The 23,398-nt window shown below is 36.2% G+C and overlaps 1 protein-coding gene and 1 non-coding gene across 7 annotated transcripts; both read right to left on the reverse strand.

Moving 5' to 3' along the window:
* Positions 1 to 3,346: 3,346 nt before the first annotated feature.
* Positions 3,347 to 8,558, reverse strand: LOC141720317 (UDP-galactose transporter 1-like). 6 transcript variants are annotated; one of them, XR_012574231.1, is made up of 6 exons: positions 8,318 to 8,558; positions 8,129 to 8,240; positions 6,725 to 6,921; positions 6,275 to 6,348; positions 4,095 to 4,325; positions 3,347 to 3,682 (listed from the first exon to the last, which is right to left on the reverse strand). XR_012574231.1 is itself a non-coding variant. In XM_074522657.1 (5 exons), exons 2-5 carry the CDS (start codon positions 8,225 to 8,227, stop codon positions 3,547 to 3,549), a joined length of 663 nt encoding a protein of 220 aa, XP_074378758.1. In that variant the 5' UTR covers positions 8,228 to 8,240; positions 8,318 to 8,546; the 3' UTR covers positions 3,347 to 3,546. The 6 variants fall into 6 exon arrangements, 5 of the variants coding, with proteins under 5 accessions (XP_074378758.1, XP_074378757.1, XP_074378761.1 ...); XM_074522657.1 differs by lacking the exon at positions 6,275 to 6,348 and having other exon boundaries at positions 8,318 to 8,546; XM_074522656.1 differs by lacking the exon at positions 6,275 to 6,348 and having other exon boundaries at positions 4,095 to 4,346; positions 8,318 to 8,544.
* Positions 8,559 to 18,268: 9,710 nt separating this feature from the next.
* On the reverse strand, positions 18,269 to 18,375 carry LOC141723158 (small nucleolar RNA R71). Its single transcript, XR_012576148.1, has one exon. It is a non-coding gene; the product is annotated as a small nucleolar RNA R71 (small nucleolar RNA).
* Positions 18,376 to 23,398: the final 5,023 nt, after the last annotated feature.

The following is a 23,398-nucleotide window of genomic DNA, read 5'->3' on the forward strand; positions in this document are numbered from 1 at the left end:
TGTTTCACAAGTTCAACCCGCATACAACCCGGCCCGGCCCGCCCGTACCGCCCAAGTGGCCAGCACTACCTGGAAGCTAGAACTTCGTGCATGAATAACTGTGCAATTGGAATGCAGTTTTTTGGTTGTATTTACCTCGGGAATGTGAAAATTTTCATTGACTGTGACTAATCTTTTTAACTAGTGTCCAAATTGTGAGTAGGGTAATGTGTCTAGGTGTGGATACATATTAATTTTGCATTCATAACTGGGCTACATTTTATTTCTCATTGGGAGGAATTCAATTGTAGGCTGAGCAAGTGTAAGTATAAGAGCATCTCCAAGGCATCTCCAAGGCTGATCAGTATAATGTGCACGTGATATTCTAATATACCTAATATATAAAATTTGTATCATTTTAACGGTGTTAGAGCAACTCCAAAAGGCTCCTAAATCACTTAGTAAGTCAAAATTTAGAGATAATATATTGAAAATTAACTTCAACAAACTCCTAAGTTATCCTCAAATTTTTAGGAGCCACTATTTTCTCCTCAATTTTAGGAGTCTCTCCTCTCCTTACTTCATTTTTTATTAGTATATGCATCTTTTCTTAATTTTATATCAATATGATTTTTCTTACTCCATTATTTACACGTAATTGAATTCAATCCACTGCCTCTTTGATATTAATTTGCATTGTTTACACAGTAGATTGAATTCATCGTTGATATTAATTAGTAACAGTAGATATAATTCAATTTACGGCCTCGATGATATAAAAAAGTTTCCGTGACAAAAAATACATAACCTTTAATATAGTTAAAATTCAATATTTTATACCTTACAAAAAGAGAGATTCAATATTTTATATTATTTAAGAAAAAAAAATGTAACTAAAGTATTTGAATTGGTTGAAAAACATACAAGAGAAGCCATATATAATAGTGGTGTATAGTAATGTGTAATTATAGATAACGTGTGCACCCTATATATGTTCAAAATATAGTTTAAAAATATATAAAGATAAATTTGAGGAGGATTGTTGGAGTGAAAAGACAAATTTCTATCTTAACTCTTAAGTTACAAGGAGCCTATTTAATAATATTGTTTTTGAGAATAGGAGTAAGGAACTCTTGGAGTTGCTCTTAAACTTTATTGAATATACTCATATCATCTAAATCAATATATATCAGCTCACCTCAGTCCATGCTTAAAATATGGTCTAACACTTAACATAATCTTACTTGTATTATCTTTTATAAATAATTTTTATAACAAATAACATACTACCTTAGGTAATTTTAAATATTATTTAATTATTAACCAAAAATAAAAATTCTAATATTATATTATAATAAAATATGCTTCAGTTAAAAATTATATTTAAATTTAGGTAATATTTGTTAATTTTATTTTTTCCATTTTTAAATATGTTATTATATTTATATTTGCAATAATTTTTTATTTTATAATATTTACTTTAAAATATTTTCATAAATATAAAAAAATAAAAATATTGTCATTAAATATTTTTGATTTAAATATATGTTTTATTTTCAATTGTATTGAACATAAATAGCTTAAATTAATTTTAATTTTATATTAAAAAATAAAAATAAAATAATATTTTGGATATAGCTAATGAATATAACTAATATGACTGAAGTATAAATCCTTACAAGTAGAACAAAATTTTAGGTAATAGTGTTTTACCTAATAAGTTTACATAATACTCTTGGAGATGCTCTAATGGGGGTTAATTTGTGGATTTCAATCCTCGTATGTATTTATTTTTGTAATATGTTAAAGAATGACTTTTTCAATATATATATAAAATAAAGTTAAAAGTTGGTCTGATTTTCTTTATTATATGTTAATCATTTATTTGATAGAAGTTGCGTTAAGTTATCCGTCAGTCGCGCTTTAGGAATCTTAAGTTTAAAATATTTAAGCAACGTTGAAATATTTCCTATCAGAAATTTAATATTTTTCAAACTGTAAACCTTCTTATATTTAGAATTTGGGACAGACAAATTGTATATCAAAGATTTATATTGGCATCTTCATTACTCATCACTTGTCAAGTTTTGAAGACCGCAACGTTTGGTAAAATGGCATTTCCCTCTCTCACCCTCCTAATCTTAAAAAGAACTTAACAAGGAATAACAAAGGGACTATGAAACATTGACAAGAACAGCAAAGAAAGCCTCTTATAGTTCATAACACCCTGTAGGAAGGCTTCCCTCCACTGGCCACATTTTATCCACCAAAGGACTTCCTCTTAGGAGTTTGTTAGAAGTTGTCTCGTATCGTTTGTGGGAGGGGTAGTTTGCTATAATATAAGTAGTCAGACAACTCCAATTAATATGAAGTCTTTTGGGAGGTGCCCAAAAACAAATTTGTGCGGGCTCGACCCAAAATGAACAATATCATACTAATATGGAGTTAGGCCTGTTCAACAAACCCAACAAGTGGTATCAGAATTTCAGGTTATAAACGGTCCATAACAATCAAAGAAGGGCTCCAGAAGTGACCTAGGAAGAGGCAGATGGGTTTGCCCCAGAATGGGTTGAAGGAAAACGCAGACGGGCCTTCCAGTATGGGTCTAGGGGGGCAGATAGCCTGATGCACTTTCAGTATGGGTCGAGGGAGAGTCTGGTCACATTGAAGAAAGCAGAATCAACAGGTGTCGGGGCCGATGTGTGACGGGGGAGATTGTTAGAAGTTGTCCCACATCGTTTGTGGGAGGGGCAGTTTGCTAGAATAATAGGCAACCGGACTCCAGAAGTGATCTAGGAAGATGTAGATGAGCTTGCCCCAGAGTGGGTTGAAGGAAAAGGCAGACGGGCCTTCCAGTATTGGTCTAGGGGGGCAAATAGCCTGATGGACTTTCAGTATGGGTCGAGAGAGAGTCTGGTCACACTGAAGGAAGCAGAATTGACAGGTATCGGGCCCGATGTGTGAAGAGGGAGATTGTTAGAAGTTATCCCACATCCTTTGTGGGAGGGACGAGACAGTTTGCTAGAATATAAGCGGTCAGACAACTCAAATTAGTATGAGGCCTTTTAGAAGGTGTCCAAAAACAAACTCGTGCGGGTTCGGCCCAAAACGAACTATCATACTAATGTGGAATTAGGCCTGCTCAACAAGCCCAACATTCCCTTCAAATCCTGGCTTTCTTACAATGCCTTTAAAAACTACTCCCACGTAAGTTATAACTAGCAAATAAAAACACAACTAGAAAATAGAGAACTGCAACATAGATTTAAGAAACAGAGCATTTCAGATTGCTTCTTTAATATCTCTAGTCCTGACACTAATTTTCCAGGCAGGAGGTGCAAAGGGATGATGAAAATGAGAATAGGAAGAACTAAGATTTGCTTCATTAATCTACACAAGAAATACACGAATGTAGCCGGGTGTTTCAGACTGTTTCTATTTATACCTACTACTATTTTCCCAGGGCCGGAAGCATAATATTTTGACTAATTACATTAAACTTTATCATCTAATTTATCTTTTATAAGCTGAGCCATCTCTATACGATTTCGCGGAGTTTCTGGTGTCCTAGGAGTTGCTGGTAGCTGTTGGGAGAGCAAATGCCTTATATACCCATACAATGTACATCCAACAAGTGTCACTGTGCATCCGACAGCATTCATAAGGGAGATCGGGTTCCTGAATATGTAACAGCAACAGCAACCTGTTAACAAGAACAAAAACTCGTTGACTACAAGTTGATGACAATTTATAGGTTTAGCTATTTCCTGATTGTTCACAATCATCACTTGTGCATTCTTGTAAGATTAACAAAATTTTCATCCCTTCAGTAGGGTATATCTTTTCCCTTGTACAAACAAATGATGTTACATTAAATTTGCAAGCATGTATTCAGAAAACTTGTAAATCATTACTATTTCTCTACCACAGGTCCATTTGGTTCTGTCAAATCAGATTATAAAAGTGACGTATTACAATCAAATGCTATTTGTTTGCAAAGAACCAGGTAATAGGCATTCAAACTAGTTCTGAAAGCATGATCTAATAAATATAATAGTATGTTGCCTATGAATGATGACAATCAGTTCTCTGTTTTATGGAAGATTATAATGAACCTGCAAACATGATGCCTCGCCTTCATATTTCCAGCAACATTAAACGTGACAGCAGTTGTAGAGTGAATCACGTAAAATATAGAGAAATTAAGGCAGAAAGCCATCATTCCTGGGCCAAAAATGATCACAAGTGAGGAGAGAAGAGAGGGGCATGTTTGGACCCAGTGTAATACGCCAGTCCCTTCCAGCAGTAGGGCCGGTACCGCCAAGATCATAGTTGCAAAAGGTGCCCTGTAGTACACAGTATTTATACTACAGACAGTGAACGGAATATTTTATCAGCGTCATCAACAAAATTAATAACCATACACGAACAATGCTTCTTGCCAAAATCATAGTTGCAGAAAATGTTTTTGTTAAATAGTAATGTATAGGTTTTGAGTCACCAAATAAATTTTAACTCTAGCGGTGCTTTAGAGTTCAGACCCAAGATTATATCCAAATTTTGTATCCGAGATTAAACTATGATTTTCCACATAGAAGCTACATTAAAAAAAATTGATACTGAATGCTACTTGTCAAATTCCTAATTGAATAAAGTACCAGCTTGTTCTAGTTTCCTAAAAAAAGGTCAAAGAAATGATTTTTGTCAACTCTGTAGTAATAGTAATAATTCAACATGACGAAAATAAATACCTCTACCTAGTGGATAAGTTTTTTTTTTTAATTTAGTCGACACACTCTACACATAATTTGTGGATCAAGTTTAGTTAAGCAATTATATAATAGTAATATTTTGATAATAAATCAAATAATGAAAATTTCTTCATCCAAATGTACATATGATATATCAATGTATACTTAGTTGTCATATAGGAGTCAAGGCAGAATATACTATAATTATCCAAAGTAGTATCGATAAGATCTCCGACTTCTGATGGACCCAGAATGCAGGAAATGAATATTTATTATCAATCATTGGTATTGAAAGAACAATGTACTATTATTATACAGTGAGGACAACCAAGACTTTCAAAACTGTCAGTTGCTTGCATACTATGCGAGAGACATAATAGCTACACATTTACAAGGAGTCATGCGATTCAGTTTAGGTTAGACGAAATCTCATAGTAGGAGAAAATGGGAAGTATACATGTACTGATTCTTTGTCCATCAACAAAGAATCAAGAGTGTTAGAGTAACGCGAGTTGATACCCAAAATAATTGGAGTAAGAGCTTGCCGTAGGCTGCTAATTAATCTTAGTATCACTATCTGAGTTACTTTAGTTGACTTGGCCTGCCGTCCTGCTTTATTTTCTTGTATGAACCTAGTAAAATTTTAATATTTTTTTTTCAATTCTTAATAAAACCAGTTAGGTGCTACGTAGCAATATCTATTTGATGCACTAATGCAAATACCAAACATACGTATCTGATCATTCATATATATCCTGCAACTATCTATTATATGGTGCAAATACTAGATAATTGATGGAACCAAACATCTGCAATTTACAAATGCTTCTTATACTCTTGCCACCTCTTTATTTACAAAGTCTCTATAAACTATAAAGTATGTTAAAGGGCATAGAAGTGTTTTTTATACAACTTAACATCAAAACTGATGTAGCCACACAGAACAATTACGGTGTAACAAGGCTAGACTCCACTCATAAATCAAATATAGGAAACTATCATTTTCCAGTAGACAAGACCTCGTTTTACCTAAAGAGAAAAAACCTCAAAAGATAAGCATTACTTTGTATAATAGACCACTCCTTAGCATCATAATACTCAATTTCAGGGTCCCATGTATCAACATATTAATTTCGCATCCTAGATTCATATATGTCCTTCAATAAAACAGTTACCAAGCTAGGCAAAAGCCAGTAGATAGCCACTAATGCGAAAAGTTGTAGCCTAAAAACCCCTTAAACTTGACGAATAAAGATACACATGAGCAGTTGAAGGATACCACCTGAAACCCGGACCTCAGACCAATTGATATCCTAAATTTCAATAGCTCAATTAGTTAATAGACTATCTTAAATACTAGTTTTTAATAGACTTTCAAATTTAAAGAAAACACACGAAATCTTCTAAAGAGAGAACTATATCTGAGAGCCCAGCACGAATTACATTAGAAATTAATTAAGCAACGAGAATAGTGGCTTTTTATTTATTATATCAAGTTCAAATAGTTCATACACAACTTCAGAAAATATAATAAATAAGCGTACATGACATATGGTCTGGCAAGTAGTCAAGTGACACTGAGTTCTGCAATCTCATTCCAGGTTGGAAATATATTAAACTGAAGAAATTAAAACAAAAAAAATCCAATTAGATAGAATATTACTTAGATTACTGTTTATGAGTACCTATGCATTAAAAATCCAAGTAAATAAGTTTGCAAAATGTTAAAGAAGTAATGAACCATTCAATTAGAAAAGAGTAGTGCTAGAGGTACAAAAATAACTCCCAAAATAAAGATGGCATGTTTTAATTGGTGGGACTCATATTAACGCACGTGGGGTCCATCACATTGATGAGCAATCAACCAATCACAAACCAACACCTCACTTTTTGGGAATTTTTTTACTCATTAGAGAAAGTGAAAAAGAAATGTGTTTAAATTGTCTTTTAAGTTGCAAGGAATGAAAACAAAGAAGATGGTGGTGAGATGATACCTGTCAAATTTAAAGCCATGAAGGAGCAACTCAGCAAGTATAGTTTTGGTTGAAGTAGCAAGGCATCCAAATAAGGCGGCGCAAAATCCAAGCATGTTAAAGCTTAGTTCTGTCAAAGAAGTGAGAAGTATTCCGCCAACAATCGGAACCAAAGATGCCCAAATTCGCCAGTCAAAGTATTTTCTCCAGACCAGCCACTGCAAAAACACTGTTTAAAATTCATCAAAATAGACAAGTTAACAAGATGAAGGATTCAAGAATGGAAAGGGTGAATAGGTCGACATGATTAAGAGGCTAATTTGTGGTTGCTGGTGTAAACGACTTTATGGTTTGCATAAAAGAAACGGGAATGTAACGTAGACTCACATTCCCCAAAACTATATTGATACAGAACACGAAGGACATGGGAAATATTCTTTTTCCAACGATCTTCAGATTCAACAATAATAAGAGGCTTAAGCTTCAGCACCTTGATAACAACGAATGCACCAATAGCCGAGCATATAAAGTGTATACACGATACTGACAAAGGGAATTGAAATTCCAGTTTCTGTTTATTTAAAGACTATCAAAATTCAAAAACCTGAATATTAGCATGAAATCGTGTATATAAGAAAGAAACTTGAGCCGCGGTTTATAGTAAACAAGCTCAACCACCTGGTAAATGGTAGTGTTTTTAAAGCCGAAAACATCAATTACCTACATAATTAAAACATATCTACTGTCTGAAAACAACTATGACTAACGCCAAAACTTACAGATACTCTTGTCTGCTTTCTCCACAATTAATGCAATGAAATATATACAGTACATTTTCTCTTTACTGCATAGAATTATAGTGCCCTGAACACTCAATTAGATACATCCATGTAACCCTGATACCAAACCTAAGACTTTCCCTTCTATATAGTTCTCAATCAGGTCCAGGCACCTTTTAAAGTTAAATAAGAAGGCGGTTAAGGAAAGAGACCCAAACACTTATAAATTTCCTCTCCCATACATTAACAAATAAAAACCTCAACTTTAACAGCTAAAATAAGTTATCCACCGGCCACTTGGAGCACACTACAAAATGTACCTAAGAGCATGTGCTGCAAAGGCAAATGAAAGCGCTCTTGATCACTAGATCATCTTACTAATTTAACTGAAAACATACAAAGTAACAACTTACATTATCAAACCCTATACTCATCTCTCATCTTCACACAACAATGTCTTTAATGGGCAAAAAAAATAAAGCTCGAAAACTAACAGCTCACCACTTAACACACAAAAATTCAAATGCAAGAAAAAAAATGAATTATAACACAAGCATTCAAAAACTGGAAATTTAACAAAAAAAATAAAAAAAAAATCCATAAACAAAATAAATAAGAAACTGAGAAAGAGAATAAAGAAAAAGACCTGAAAGATCCATTTGTTGATGATAATGACAGGAACATTAAAACCCCACCACTGCAAAATTGCAAAAATTGACTTGAACACACTCCCATCCTCCATCATTGTTAAAATTCACCTAAAAACAAAACAAAACAAACCCACATTTAATAATCAATAAATCAAATATAAAATTCACTATAAACAAAAACCAACCTCAAAATTCTAGAGAGAGAAGGAGGATCAGTGTAAGTGAAGCAGGAGTTATAACTGTGGAAGGGGCCATGTGATGTCCTAGAGTAAAACAGCTTCTTCACCTTCTTCACTTGGAGCAGTAAGAAAGACTTGTTTTCATCGTTGGATAACAGCGAGTGAGCTTCACTTGCTTATGGATTTTTCTATTACCTGTACATGGGCATATGTTTAGTGTAGGTAGAGGTGTTCCTCGAAATATTGGGGAAGAGTTTATTAATATTAGTGCATTAACAAAAATTTTTACTAATAAAATTTTTATAATTCATCTGTCATATTTTCTTTTATCATGTATCCATTGACACACACTAAACAAACCGTTCTTTTAATTAGCTATTACAAGTCAAAACAAAAACAAAACAAGTAACAAATAAATTAACTAAAACAAATTTTAGTTTGGCTAAACATGTATATACTCACTTGGACATATTTATCCTTTAATATGTATATAACAACTCAATTAATTTTAAAAAAACTTAAAAGACATATGTAATTTAAATATATTACAAAATAATTATAAAACATGTCACAACTTAAATAAGTCCATTAATATTATAAAATTAAACAAGCCACGCGTAAGAACAAAACTAGACAAAACAATAATAATCTTAATCAAATATATAATTAAATTATCAGTACAAAACACAGGTTGCATAAAAAAGGATATCTATAATAATGTGCACATGTCGTTATGTTTATATAATAACACATGTTAAATATATATGTATTATTGATATTTTTTAAAATTTAACAAGATTCCATATGATACTCATACAAGACCATCAATATCAATAAAAATATTTATGTAAATATATGAGTGACGTATATGAGTGACGCATACATAGCGTATGCCAGGATAGCCTTAAATAACACATGTTTAATATATATATATATATATATATATATATATTGAAATAAAATATGGTTGTACATGATAGATGAGAAACCACATATATAGAACTAATAACAGTAAGGCCATGGACAATTACCTAGATCATGTGAGGCCATGGACAATTACCTAGATCATGTGAGGCCATGGACAATTACCTAGATCATGTGGACACAAAAATATTGCATGTAAGAGCAACTCCAAGTGTTTCTAAACAGACTCCTCAGTTTAACTAATATTAAATGAACTCCTAAGTCAATTTATTTGGGCCTTTTCCAACAGCCTCCTAATTTTCTTATTTCTCTTTCTTTATTCTATTTCTAACAACGGTCACCTACAATTCATATTTGAACCTGCAATTTTATAACAGCTCTATTTCCAAACCTTTTCTAAAATAATATAAAATGTGGAATCACTCTTTTTGTAAGGTATATCAAATAATTCTCCCATCTTTTGCGTAGCTAAGAAATAAGAAAAAGAAAGTATCTAAATATACATACCAAGAACGCGGAGATTAATTTTTTACAATAATTTCAGAGTTTATAAAAAGATTTTCTCAAAATATGGGATGTCAGAGACCCTACATGTTAATATGAGTCAATTAATTAAAACATCTCATATATTTTTTGACAGCTATTTTAGAAATTATTTTGATACATTTAGCATTATTCAATTTTTTTTATGTATATAAGTCCCAAATAATAAGTAATATAGAGGAATGACAACACTTGAGTTAGCATAGAGTTTTATAAAATCCAATCCAAAATTAAATATTGTTGGACCATTCAAAATTTAAATTCAAATCTACCAAGAAAAACTAAATTCAAATCTAAGATAGGCTTTGTCTTTCTTTGCCTTCTTGGGTTTCCTACATTCTGTAGCAAAATGGCCCAACTCATCACAGTTAAAGCACCTTATGTATGATCTATCAACAGATCCAGTTTTGTAGCCAGTTTTGCTATCAGGAGTGTACTTCCCTTTTCCTTTTAACTGCTGTCTTTGTTGAAGGACTGTCCTCTGCTCTTGAAAAATCTTGGTTTCTTCACTCTAATGTTAGAGAATTTTCTAGCCAAGTAAGCCATTGATTTGTCTAGCTCATCAAGCTCATCAAGAGTGTAGAACTCATCTTCTTCATCCAATTCCAGTATGATTTGCTCTTTAGTATCATTGACTCTTTTCTCACTTGTAGAAATTTCTGGAGTTTGGGATCTTTGTTCATCATTAGAGGTCTGGCCATCATTCACAATTAGTGCACTTGATCCATCCATTACATATCCTTGACCAGCCCTTAATGATTTCTTTTGAATCATTTCAAGTTCATAAGTTTTCAGAACCCCATAGAGCACTTCCAGTGTGATTCTACTCAAATCCCTTCCTTCTCTGATTGCAGAGATCTTTTGTTCCAAATGATCAGGGAGAGTAAGCAAGAACTTCAAATTCACTTCTTCAACATCATAAAATTTATCATGAAGCTGCAAGTCATTTATCAGTTTATTAAACCTTTCAAACACATCAGTAATACCTTCCTTTGGTTTAGCCATAAAACCCTCATACTGAGAAATCAATATCCTTCTTTGATTTGACCTAACCTCCTCAGTTCCTTCACAGAGTATCTTAATCTTTTCCCAGATCTGTTTAGCAGTGTCACAGTTGACAATGTTATTATACATTACATTGTCAAGTGACTCAATTAGTATCAGTTGCAAAGCACTGTCTAGGGAAACTTTCTCTATTTCAGTTTCAGTATACTCAGAGGCATCCTTGGGAGCATAATGAGCTGGAATAACCATGTCTCCATCTGTGGTTTCCTCAACTCTAACCATAGGAGTGAAGGGCCCATTCTTGAGGATCTGAATGTAAAGGTGATTGGCCATTCTTATAAACAGCAATATTTTCTTTTTCCATAAAGTGTAGTTGGCCTTATCAAAGGGAGGAATCTTGATACTACTGATTTTCTATGTATTCATTTTTCCAAGATCTAATCTGTTTACTTTCAGATTTTGCTCTAATACCACTTGTTAGATATGAATACAACACCGGGGGGGGTGAATGTGTTTTGGCTTAAATATTTACTTTTTGATCGACTTTGGGTTTAGCAGTTGGTTGTTATCAATGATTTTGTAGAATAGATGTTAAACATAAATAACAATGCAAATATGTAAAACAAAGATCTTCAAAACTCACTTAATTTTATATTAAAAATCAAGCAGTGTTTTGCTACAAAATCTCTAAGTTCGTGGTTTAGAACTTAGCTTCTTTCTTGAGAGAGAATACAATTTCTAATCTATTCAGTCCTATCTTAAACAAAGGACCTCAGTTAACTTTATATGATAGTTAACTTTGATTTACACAGTGAACAATAAGAAGTGCTAATCACTTTTCTAACCTATCACTAATCACTTCTATTTAAAGGAAAAGTGAGATTTCCATATCTAGATTAGCATATCTTCATCCACTGTGTATTGGTTGATCCTCCTTTGTCAGTTAATCTTCACCATTAATCTTGCACATCTCTCAAGCTGCTTTTTGTAGACTTGTCAATCCAGCTGTGTGAATTGTTTGTTGATTTGCAACCTTGGATATTGAACTGTTCTGCAATTCTGTACTTAGAGATATTTCTTCACTTCGAGATCTCCAATTAAGCTGTAGAGAACTCAACATCTCGATAGGCATGTTGGCTTGTCGATATCTCTGAAACTTCATTGTTGACTTGACTTATCGACAACTCTGAGTTCTCTAGTGAATTTTGGTTTATCGATAACTCAGAGTTCTCTAATGGACTTTGGCTTATCGATAACTCAGAGTTCTCTAATGAATGTATACTTGTCGATATCTCTGAGTTCTCGAATGGGTATCCGACTTATCGATATCCCCAATAGCATTTCCTGATTTCTCGATAGACAATTCCTGAGTTCTCGATAGGTCTTTCTGAGTTCTCAAATGACTTCTCTATAACACTAATTCTGTGATTTGTAGAGATCTTGACTTAGAATGTTTTTCACCAAACAAAATTATTCAACTCCAAGCTTCTTCATAATTCTTCTGAGGCATGACCTTCTTGATCTTCTTCCAGATAGAATTCTTAGGCTTGACACTGTTTAGGGAAAAATGCTTCAGTCTGCTCCATTTATATTTTACAGACATTAAGTGTTACAAGTATAAATTACAGATTAAGGTTACAATACAACTAATCTTAGGGTTGTCAATATGACTTAGTCTTGTTATGATACAGGCATGTCTTGCACAACAGATGACAAGAAGACCTATAGCACAATTCAATGAAGGCGAAGAAGATCTAGTTTATTCTTGTGAATCTTTGTTTTAAGTTGTAATCTTGGATGTTCGTTTCTTTTTTTGTTGAACCTAATACTCTGGATTACGTACTTTGTTTATTAATTGTTTATAAAGACTACGTTTATTATATTATGCTTTCATCGGAACCCACGTTGATGATGAGTCCGATTATGGGCTAATCATTATCGTGGGGTTCTAGCGGATTTATTTATGGATTTCTTTAGTTAATTTATTTCGATGTCTTAGTGTGTGGTGATTGTATGATAACCTAGTATTGGTTATGCTTATTCGTCTTGTGAGCGTCGCGAACTTATAAGATAGCGTGTTAATCTTGAATGAAGCAAAAGTAAATTTAAGGATTTAGAACTTGCCATGCTAGCATAGGTTCATGTGTTATTGTTATGCATGATTCATAGGTAATTTTGACCATCTTACTTGCCCTATGTAATCACGATAGATAACTTGTGCATTAAACCGTTATGTTGACAAATTATATAGACATATAGGGTCTCAATATAATTGGTCTCTATTTAGCTTCTATCTCTTTTGTGGATGTCTAGTAGTATGGTATTCGTACAACTAAAGTTGGCGTTTATCAGTTTCGTGTTATCTGATTAGTGTCATCACCATTACATGCTAAGGTTAAGAACGAAAAGGCTATTAAATGAAGTATTTAATGAAGTTAGAAGCCCATGTTTGTGTCATATATTATTCAACTCTCTTTAATCTCTTAGTTCATGTTCTCTAGTATAATTTTCAATAGTTAATCATAGTATAATCAAACCCAATTTGTTATTCGTCTTAGCATTGAATAATAGCCATATCAGTGTTGCATAAGTGCATAAGTGCATAAATCACAAAGTTAACCTAAACCAGTCTCCGTGGGAATGAACTAGAAATAATTCTATATTACTTACGATTGCGTATACTTGCGTGAATTATTAGCGCGTGTTTAGCGACTAACAAACATCAAAAGGTCCAACATACCTCGGACTAAGCTTCCCCTTCATACCAAAACGCTTCACACCCTTACAAGGAGAAACCTTCAAGAACACAAGATCACCCGGTTCAAATCCACCAAACTTCCGGTGTTGGTACGCATAACTCTTTTAGCGCGATCGAGCATCCTTTAAACTTGCTTTAACTTTTTCTACCTTCTCATTAGTGATTCTAACTAACTCTGGTCATTCAATGACCCTCTCACCAACCTCAACCCAAGAATATGGTGCCCCTGCACCTCCTACCATATAAAGCCTCAAATGGTGGCATACCTATACTCGCGTGCCAACTATTATTGTATGCAAACTCAACCAGATACAAATACTTATCCCAATCACCTATCCACTCCAAAACATATGCCCTCAACATATCCTTCAATGTTTGGATCGTCCTTATCGATTTTTCCATCAGTCTGTGGATGATAAGCTATACTAAAATTAAGCCTCGTACCCCAAGCCTGTTGGAATCCCTTCCAAAAACGTAATGTAAATCTCATATCCCTATCAGAAACTATCGATACAGGCACACCATGAAGTCTAACAATATCACGCTGAAAAATCTCGGCCAACTCATGAACATGAGTAGTCTCCTTAATAGGTAAGAAATTAGTGGACTTAGTAAGTCTATCAACCACCACCCATATGACATCATTCTTCCTGAAGGTTCTCGGCAAATGAGTCACGAAATCCATAGTAATATTTTCCCACTTCCAAATTGGAACATTTAGCTGCTACAACAATCCACTAGGCCTCTGATGCTCTATCTTCACTTGTTAACATGTAAGACATTTTCCTACCAATTCAGCTATGTCTCCCTTCATTCCACTCCACCAAAAGTGCTTCTTCAAATCTCCATACATCTTAGTGGAACCTGGATGAATAGAGAATGAAGAACTATGAGCTCCTTCAAAATTTCCTCACGAATTGTCAGGTCTGCGGGCACACACAATTTTCCACCCAACCATATCACACCTTCCTTACAACACAAAAATGTGTTTTCGTTCCACCTGCCACCTCGGATCTAATAGCTTCCAAACCTGTATCACTTTTCTGAGCTTCCATAACCCTTAAAACAAGATTAGTTTCCACTTTTAAATTTGCAATGCTACCACTTGATTCTCTAACATACAAATCAACACCCAAGCGCTTCAAATATGAAATAATGTGCGACTGAGTAGTGAGAGATGCAATACTCCCATCAATACTCCCACTTGATCAGTTTGAGTCCTTAAGATATAGCATTTACAGCCAAAAACATGAAGAAAGTTTAATGTTGGCTTCCTGTTATTGAATAATTGATAGGGTGTCATGCATTTTGCTTTATTCACCAAAGAGATATTCTGAGTGTAGCATGCAGTATTTACATCTTCTGCCCAAAAATATGTTGGCAACTTTGATTCCTCTATCATTATTCTTGCAGCTTCAATAATAGATCTGTTCTTCCTTTCCACCACTCTATTTTGTTGTGGGGTCCTTGCTGCTGAAAACTCATGCATGATCCCATTCTTTTCACAAAACAATCTCATTACAGAATTCTTGAACTCAGTTTCATTATCACTCCTGATTCTTCTAACTTTGAAATCAGGATGATTGTTAACTTGCCTTATGTGATTGATGATGATTTCATTAGCTTCATCTTTTGATTTGAGAAAATATGTCCAAGAGAAATTTGAGAAATCATCCCCAATTACTTGGCAGTATCTTTTCTTTGAGATGGACAACACATTGACTGGTCCAAATAAATCCATGTGCAGTAGTTATAGAGGTTCTTCAGTTATTGAATCAAGTTTCTTTCTGAATGATGTTTTGATCTGTTTTCCTTTCTGACAGGCATCACACAATCCATCCTTAGAGAATTCCACTTGAGGAATACCTCTTACCAAATCTTTCCCGACTAGTTCATTCATAGTCTTGAAGTTAAGATGGGACAGCTTCTTGTGCCACAACCAACTTTCATCTCAAGTTGCCTTGCTAAAGAGACAAGTGATAGATCCTGCATTTTATGAGTTGAAGTCAGCTAGATACACATTTCCTTTTCTCACATCAGTGAGAACCACTTTGTTGTTTTTATTGTTGGTCACAACATAGGCTTCAGAAGTGAATGTTACTGAGTTGTCCTTATCACAAAGCTGGCTGATACTCAACAAATTGTGCTTGAGTCCATCCACTAGGGAAACTTCCTCAATGATGACATTATCTTTTAAAATCAAGCCATATCTCACAGTATAACTCTTGTTGTCATCTCCAAAAGTGATACTTGGGCCAGCTCTCTCCGTGAACTCAGTGAGCAGGGTAGAATCTCCAGTCATGTGCCTTGAGCACCCACTATCCAAATACTAAAGATTCTTTCTGTTTTCCTGCACACAACAAAATCAAATCAAGTTGATTTTGGTACCCAAGTTTCCTTGGGTCCCGTTTTGTTAGCCTTTTTCTTGGGTTTTTTAGGCTTGTCCTTATTTGACTTAGGTATTTGAGATTCATCCTTAGTCAATTGAGTAGAACCCTTAAAACCATTCATCATTTGCAGAATTATCATGCACATGATGGTTAACATGGAAAGGCATATGCTGTGCAAACATGTTATTCCAATAAGTATGCTAAATAACATTTGTGGCATACTTGTTGAGTGACATTTATGACACTTTATTATGCTCTAATAAGCTTTGGATTGATGCATTTGTACTCAAGTTTGTAAGTGTTTTAACGTGTTTTCTAGTGTTTCTGCATTTCAGGCATTAATCTGTGAATCAGGTGAATTATCATTATTTTGGTGCTAATATGGTGTCAAGGTGGTGTTGGAATAAAAGCTCGTTGAAGCCGGCTAGGAGCTGCAAGATAAAGAAAAAGAAAAGAAATTGTTTCTGGCAGAAGCCTAGCGTGCCCGCACTGAGCAAGCGCGCGGCCGCGCCGAAGTACAGAAAGCCAGCACGCCCGCGCTGATGAAGCGCGCGGCCGCGCCGTATCGGGATAATAAAATCCTGATTCTATTACAATTCTATTTTCTGGACTCCTGGGTTGATTGGACTGCTATATATTGATAACTCAAGATCGTTTTTTAATAAGGAGACTTACCAGAGCACAAGGAGAAGATGACGAGAGACCTATATTATAATTCAACAAAGGCGAAGACGATCTAGTTTATTCTTGTGAATCTTTGTTTTGAGTTATAATCTTGGATGCTCATTTCTTGTTTTGTTGAACCTATACTCTTGTTTGTACTTGGTTTTATTTATTCGTTATAAATACTACGTTTTATATGCCATGCTTTCATTGGAACCCACATTGATGATGAGTCCGATTATGGGCTAATCATTATCGTGGGTTTCTAGCCGATTTATTATGGATTTATTTAGTTAAATTGTTTGATGCCTTAATTTGTGGTGATTGTATGATATCCTAGTGTTGGTTGTGCGTATTCGTCTTATGAGCGTCGCGAACTTATAAGATAGTGTGTTAATTTTTAATGAAGCAAAAGTGAATTTAAGGATTTAGAATTTGCCATGCTAGTATAGGTTCATGTATTGTCATGCATGATTCGTAGGTAATTTTAACCATCTTACTTGCCCTGTATAATCAAGATAGATAACTTGTGCTTAAACCGTTATGTTGTCAAATTCTATAGACATATAGGGTCTCAATATAATTGGTGTCTATTCAGCTTCTATCTCTTTTGTGGATATCTGGTAGTATGGTAGTCATGCAATGAAAGTTGGCGTTTATCGGTTTCGTGTTATCTGATTAGTGTCATCACCATTGCATGCTAAGGTTAAGAACAATAAGGCTATTGAATGAAGTATTTAATGAAGTTAGAATCCCATGTTTGTCATACTTATTAATTCAATCAATCTTATTATCGTAGTTATAATTATTAGTTTAATTCTTAGTTATAAACAACCTCACTGCGTTATCATCTTTGCATTGAATAATAACCATAAATTGTTGCTTAAGTGCGCGAATTAATTAATTAACCAATACAGTCTCTGTGGGAATGAACTAGAAAAGATTCTATACTACTTGTGAACTCGTATACTTGCGTGTATTATTAGCGCGTGTTTAGCGACTAACAAGTTTTTAGCGCCGCTACCAGGGACTGCAGTGTTAATTGATAGTTATGTGCTTGCCATCAGTGATCGTTAAAGTTTATTGACTCGGACATTGTTACTTATCTATTTCCTTGTCTTATTTCAGGTACTCTAGCGAGGGTGTTTGCATACGCGTTCGTGTACTCATAAGAGAACACTGGATAAAGCCGAGGAAGAAGTTGTGGTAGTTTGTAAGAAAGTTTTTGAGGAAGAAAAGAAGGTAGAAGAAGAAGAGAAAGTCGAAGAACCAGTTGTAGTAGCGATGGGAGATCAAGCAGAAAATCTGAAGGCTTTGATGGACTATTCTCAGCCTAAGATTAATGACATTCAGTCAAGCATCATCAGACCGGCCATCAGGGCTAACACTTTTGAGATCAAGTCAAGCACGATTCAGATGATACAGAACTCAGTTCAGTTTGGGGGTTCTCCTACTGAAGACCCCAACATGCACATCAGGGATTTTATCGAGATCTGCGATACTTTCAAATTCAATGATGTGACTGAAGATGCTATCAAGCTACGCATGTTCCTATTTTCTCTGAGGGACAAGGCTAAGTGCCGGTTACACTCTCTGCCAGCATGATCTATCACCACTTGGGAGGATCTTGTGCAAAAGTTTCTCACTAAATTCTTCCCCATGGCGAAGACTGCTGCAATCAGGAATGCTCTTACCAAGTTTGCTCAGTAAACAGGGGAATCTCTGTGTGAAGCTTGGGATCGATATAAGGAGATACTAAGGAAGTGCCCACACCATGACATGCCTGATTGGATGATTATTAATTGCTTCTATAATGGATTGGGTGCTAGTTCTAGACCCATACTTGATGCAACATCAGGAGGAGCCTTGTGGGCTAAGAGCTACGATGAAGCTTATGAACTTATTAAACTGATGGCTGCTAATGAGTACCATAATCCTTCCCAGAGACTGACTCAGGGGAAGTCGCAGGAATTCTGGAGTTGGACGCAGCTACTGCTATCGCTGCCCAACTTAAGGCTTTGACGATGAAGGTGGACACTTTGGCTAATTATGGAGTAAATCAAATTGCTAGTGTCTGTGAGCTTTTTGCTGGTGCCCATGAGACTGATCAGTGCATAATTTCTAGTGAATCAGCTCAGTTCGTGAGCAACTTCCAGCAATCGCAGCAACCAGTGCTATCCACCTATCATCCCAACAACCGCAATCATCCTAATTTCGGTTGGAGCAATGCTCAGAATGCGGTTCAACAGCCTTAACAGCAGTACCCAGCTAAATAGTACAACCCCCCTGGTTTTCAGCAACCACAGTACGCACCTAGACAGCAACTCCAGCTACAACAAGCCAATGAAAAATCTGAATTAGAGGAGTTGAAGCTTATGTGCAAGAGTCAAGATGTTTTTATCAAGACCTTGGAAAATCAAATTGGTACATTACCTAGTGACACTGAAGTGTCAGGAAAGAGGGAAGCTAAGGAGCAGGTAGGCAATCACTTTAAGGTCTGGAAAGGTTACGAATCCCGAACAAACTCAAGAGTTGATTGAAGAAGTTGGGGCTGAGAAAGAATTAGTGCAGCAGGCCGAAGAAGTGGGACCAAGGAAGACTACTGTTGAGCACACTCCGCCTGAGGGTAATACAGGGGAGAAACATATCTATCCTCCACCGCCTTTTCCCAAGCGGCTGCAGAAGAAAAAGCTGGACAAGCAATTTGAGAAGTTTCTGGAGGTGTTCAAGAAACTTTATATCAACATACCTTTCGCCGAGGCTCTCGAGTAGATGCCTAGTTATGCAAAGTTTATGAAAGGTATTCTCTCTCGGAAGGTGAAGCTAGATGATTTAGAGACAGTCGTTGTCACGGAGGAATGCAGTGCTGTGCTGCAACAGAAGTTGCCTCCGAAGCTTAAAGATCTAGGAAGCTTCACTATTCTATGTACTATTGGAACAGTGTCTTTTGACAGATGCTTATGTGACTTGGGAGCTAGCATCAATCTGATGCCTTTGTCAATTTTCAAGTAGTTGAATTTACCTGATCCCAAACTGACTTATATGACCTTGTAGTTGGTCGACCGTTCTATTACATATCCGCGAGGTATTGTGGAGGATGTCTTGATCAAGGTTGATAAACTCATCTTTCCTGCCGATTTCATAATTCTTAATTTCGAGGAGGATAAGAAGATTCCCATAATCTTGGGAAGACCTTTCCTGGCGACTGGCCAAACCTTGATAGATGTGCAGAAGGGTGAGCTCACCATGCGAGTTCTGGATCAGGATGTTACTTTTAATGTGTTCAATGCTATGAAATTCCCTACTGATAATGAGGAGTGCTTAAAAGTGAAGTTGGTCGATTCGGTGGTCACCTCGGAACTTGATCAATTGCTAAGGTCAGATGCCTTAGAAAAAGCCTTATTGGGGAATTCAGATAGTGAAGATGACGAAGAGGAAGAACAATTGCAATATTTGAATGCTTCTCCTTGGAAAAGGAAAATTGATATGCCTTTTGAATCTCTTGGAATGAAGGAATTGAACAAAGCTTCTAAACGCCTCAAGCCTTCTATTGAGGAAACTTCCACTCTTGAGCTTAAGCTTTTACCTGAACATTTGAGGTATGCATTTTAGGTGATGCATCTACTCTACCTGTTATTATTGCATCTGACCTTTCAGGTACTGATGAGGAAAAGCTTTTGAGGATTCTGAGAGACTTCAAATCAGCAATTGGATGGACTATAGTAGATATCAAGGGAATCAGCCCTTCTTACTGTATGCATAAAATTCTGCTAGAGGAAGGTAGCAAACCTACGGTTGAGCAGCAAAGAAGACTTAATCCTATCATGAAGGAAGTAATGAAAAAAGAAATTCTTAAGTGGCTAGATGCAGGGATCATCTACCCTATCTCTGATAGTTCATGGGTAAGCCCGGTTCAATGTGTGCCAAAGAAAGGTCGAATTACTGTGGTAGCAAATGAGAAGAATGAGCTTATTCTTACAAGGACAGTCACGGGGTGAAGAGTTTGCATGGACTACAAGAAGCTAAACAAAGCCACTAGGAAGGATCACTTCCCCTTGCCCTTCTTTGATCAGATACTTGACAGGTTAGACGGTCATGAGTACTATTGTCTTCTGGATGGCTATTCGGGTTACAATCAGATTTGTATCGCTCCAGAAGATCAGGAGAAAACTACCTTCAGTTGTCCATTTGGTACTTTCGCCTTCAGACGAGTTTCTTTTGGTCTGTGTGGTGCGTCAGCCACATTTCAGAGATTTATGATGGCCATCTTTTCTAACATGATTGGCCAGAATGTGGAGGTGTTCATGGATGACTTCTTAGTCTTTGGCGATTCTTTTGATGAATGCTTGCAAAATCTTGGACATGTTCTCAAGAGGTGTGTTGAGACCAATCTGGTTCTCAATTGGGAAAATTGTCACTTTATGGTGCGACAGGGCATCATTCTCGGGCACAAAGTTTCTAGTAAGGATCTTGAGGTGGATAAGGCCAAGGTGGGAGTCATTGAGAATCTTCCTCCACCCATTTCTATTAAGAGAATTTGTAGTTTTCTTGGTCATGCGGGTTTCTACAAGCGTTTCATCAAAGACTTCTCAAAAATTTTGAAGCCATTATGCAGTCTGTTACAGAAAGATGTTCCTTTCAAATTTGATAACGAGTGCCTTACAGCTTTTGAGACATTGAAGAAGAGTCAAATCACGGCACCGGTCATAACTGCACCTGATTGGAAAAAGCCTTTTGAGATGATGTGCGATGCAAACGACTATGTAGTTGGAGCAGTTCTCGGGAAAAGGAAGAACAACATATTTCATGTGGTCTACTATGCTAGTAAGACCCTAAATGGTGCCCAACTGAATTATACTACTACAGAGAAAGAACTTTTGGCTATTGTCTATGGTTTTGAGAAATTTTGATCTTACCTACTTGGGACTAAGGTGACAGCCGCAATCCAATATCTCGTCTCAAAAAGGACTCGAAGCCTAGATTGATTAGATGGGTTCTTTTGCTCCAAGAATTTGAACTAAAGATCAAGGACAAAAAAGGAACTGAAAATTAAATTGCTGATCATCTCTCGCGTTTAGAGAACCCTAATGCTACTTCATTGGACAAGACATTGATAAATGAGTCTTTTCCCGATGAGCAGCTGTTTGGAGGGCAAGAAGAAGAACCGTGGTTTACAGACATTATGAACTACCTTGTGAGTAATATCATGCCGCCCGACTTATCTTATGCTTAAAGGAAGAAGTTTCTACATGAGGTGAAGTGGTATATGTGGGATGAGCCGTTTCTTTTTCACCAAGGAGCTGACCAAATCATTAGGAGATGTATTCCTTACAGCAAAACGGGGGGGATCTTGCGAGATTGCCACTCAACGGCTTATGGAGGACATTATGTTAGAGAAAAGACAGCAGCTCGTGTTCTTCAAGCAGGTTTCTTTTGACCGACGTTGTTTAAAGATGCTCAACAGTTCGTTTTGAAATGTGATCGATGTCAACGTATGGGTAATATGTCTAAGAGGGATGAGATGCCTCTTAATATGCTTCTTGAGGTTGAGGTCTTCGATGTTTGGGGAATTGACTTCATGGGGCCATTTGTCTCATCTTGTAATAATCAGTATATCTTGTTGGCGGTTGATTACGTGTCGAAATGGGTTAAAGTTAAGGCGTTTCCAACGAACGATGCGAAAGTGGTGCTTAATTTTCTTCACAAGTATATATTCACAAGGTTTGGAACTCCAAGAGTCATAATCAGTGATGAGGGGTCGCTTTTTGCAATTGCAAGTTCACTGCTATGATAAAAAGGTATAATGTGAATCATTGCATTGCTACGGCTTATCATCCTCAGATGAATGGTCAAGCTAAGGTATCTAACAGAGAGATCAAACACATTTTGGAGAAAGTGGTGTGTCCATCAAGGAAGGATTGGTCTTTGAAGCTTGATGAAGCTGTTTGGGCATATAGAACAACATATAAGACGCCATTGGGAATGACGCCGTTTCAGTTGGTATATGTTAAGGGGTGTCATTTGCCTGTGGAGCTCGAGCATAAGGCATATTGGGCTTTGAAGAAGTTGAATCTGGACTTGGATGCGGCTAAAAAGAAGAGGATGCTTCAATTGAATGAACTTGACGAGTTTCAACTTCAAGATTATATGAACAACAAAATGTCTAAGAAGAAAGTCAAGAGGTGGCACGATAGGGGTCTAGTGCTCAAGTCATTTATGCCGGGGCAGCAAGTTCTTTTATTCAACTCTCGTCTCCGTCTTTTTCGTGGAAAGTTGAAGTCAAAATGGTCAGGGCTGTTTATTGTCAAAACTGTGTTTCCACATGGAGCGGTGGAAATTTTTGAGAATGATCCGGGCCAAGCATTCAAGGTAAATGGTCAGAGGTTGAAGCATTATTATGGTGACACGGTAAACCGCGAGGTGGTTAGTGCCGTTATATTGTCCATTTGATCACAAGATTCTACCTCGAGCTACCGATATAAAAGAAGCGCTTCTTGGGAGGCAACCCAAGTATGTTGTACATTAGTAGGTAGAAGAAGTAAGAAGAAAAGAGAAAAATACAAAAAAACCAGAAAAAGGAAAAAAATTCAGGGCCAACTACAGAAACTAGGCGCGCCCACGCTGAACAAGCGCGCGGCCGCACCATTTTTCTAGTAGCCAAGCGCGCCCGCGCTGTTCTAGAGCGCGCCTGCGCTGTTCTAGGCGCGCGCCCGCGCCGATTTTCCAAAAGTGAGTGCGCCTGCGCTGTCCTAGCGCGCGGCCGCGCCAGGTCCCTGTTCAAAAAAGAGGCATTTTTAAGGTAAA

The sequence above is a fragment of the Apium graveolens genome, chromosome 4, assembly GCF_009905375.1.
Source record: "Apium graveolens cultivar Ventura chromosome 4, ASM990537v1, whole genome shotgun sequence".
In the NCBI taxonomy this organism is placed as follows: Eukaryota; Viridiplantae; Streptophyta; class Magnoliopsida; order Apiales; family Apiaceae; genus Apium; species Apium graveolens.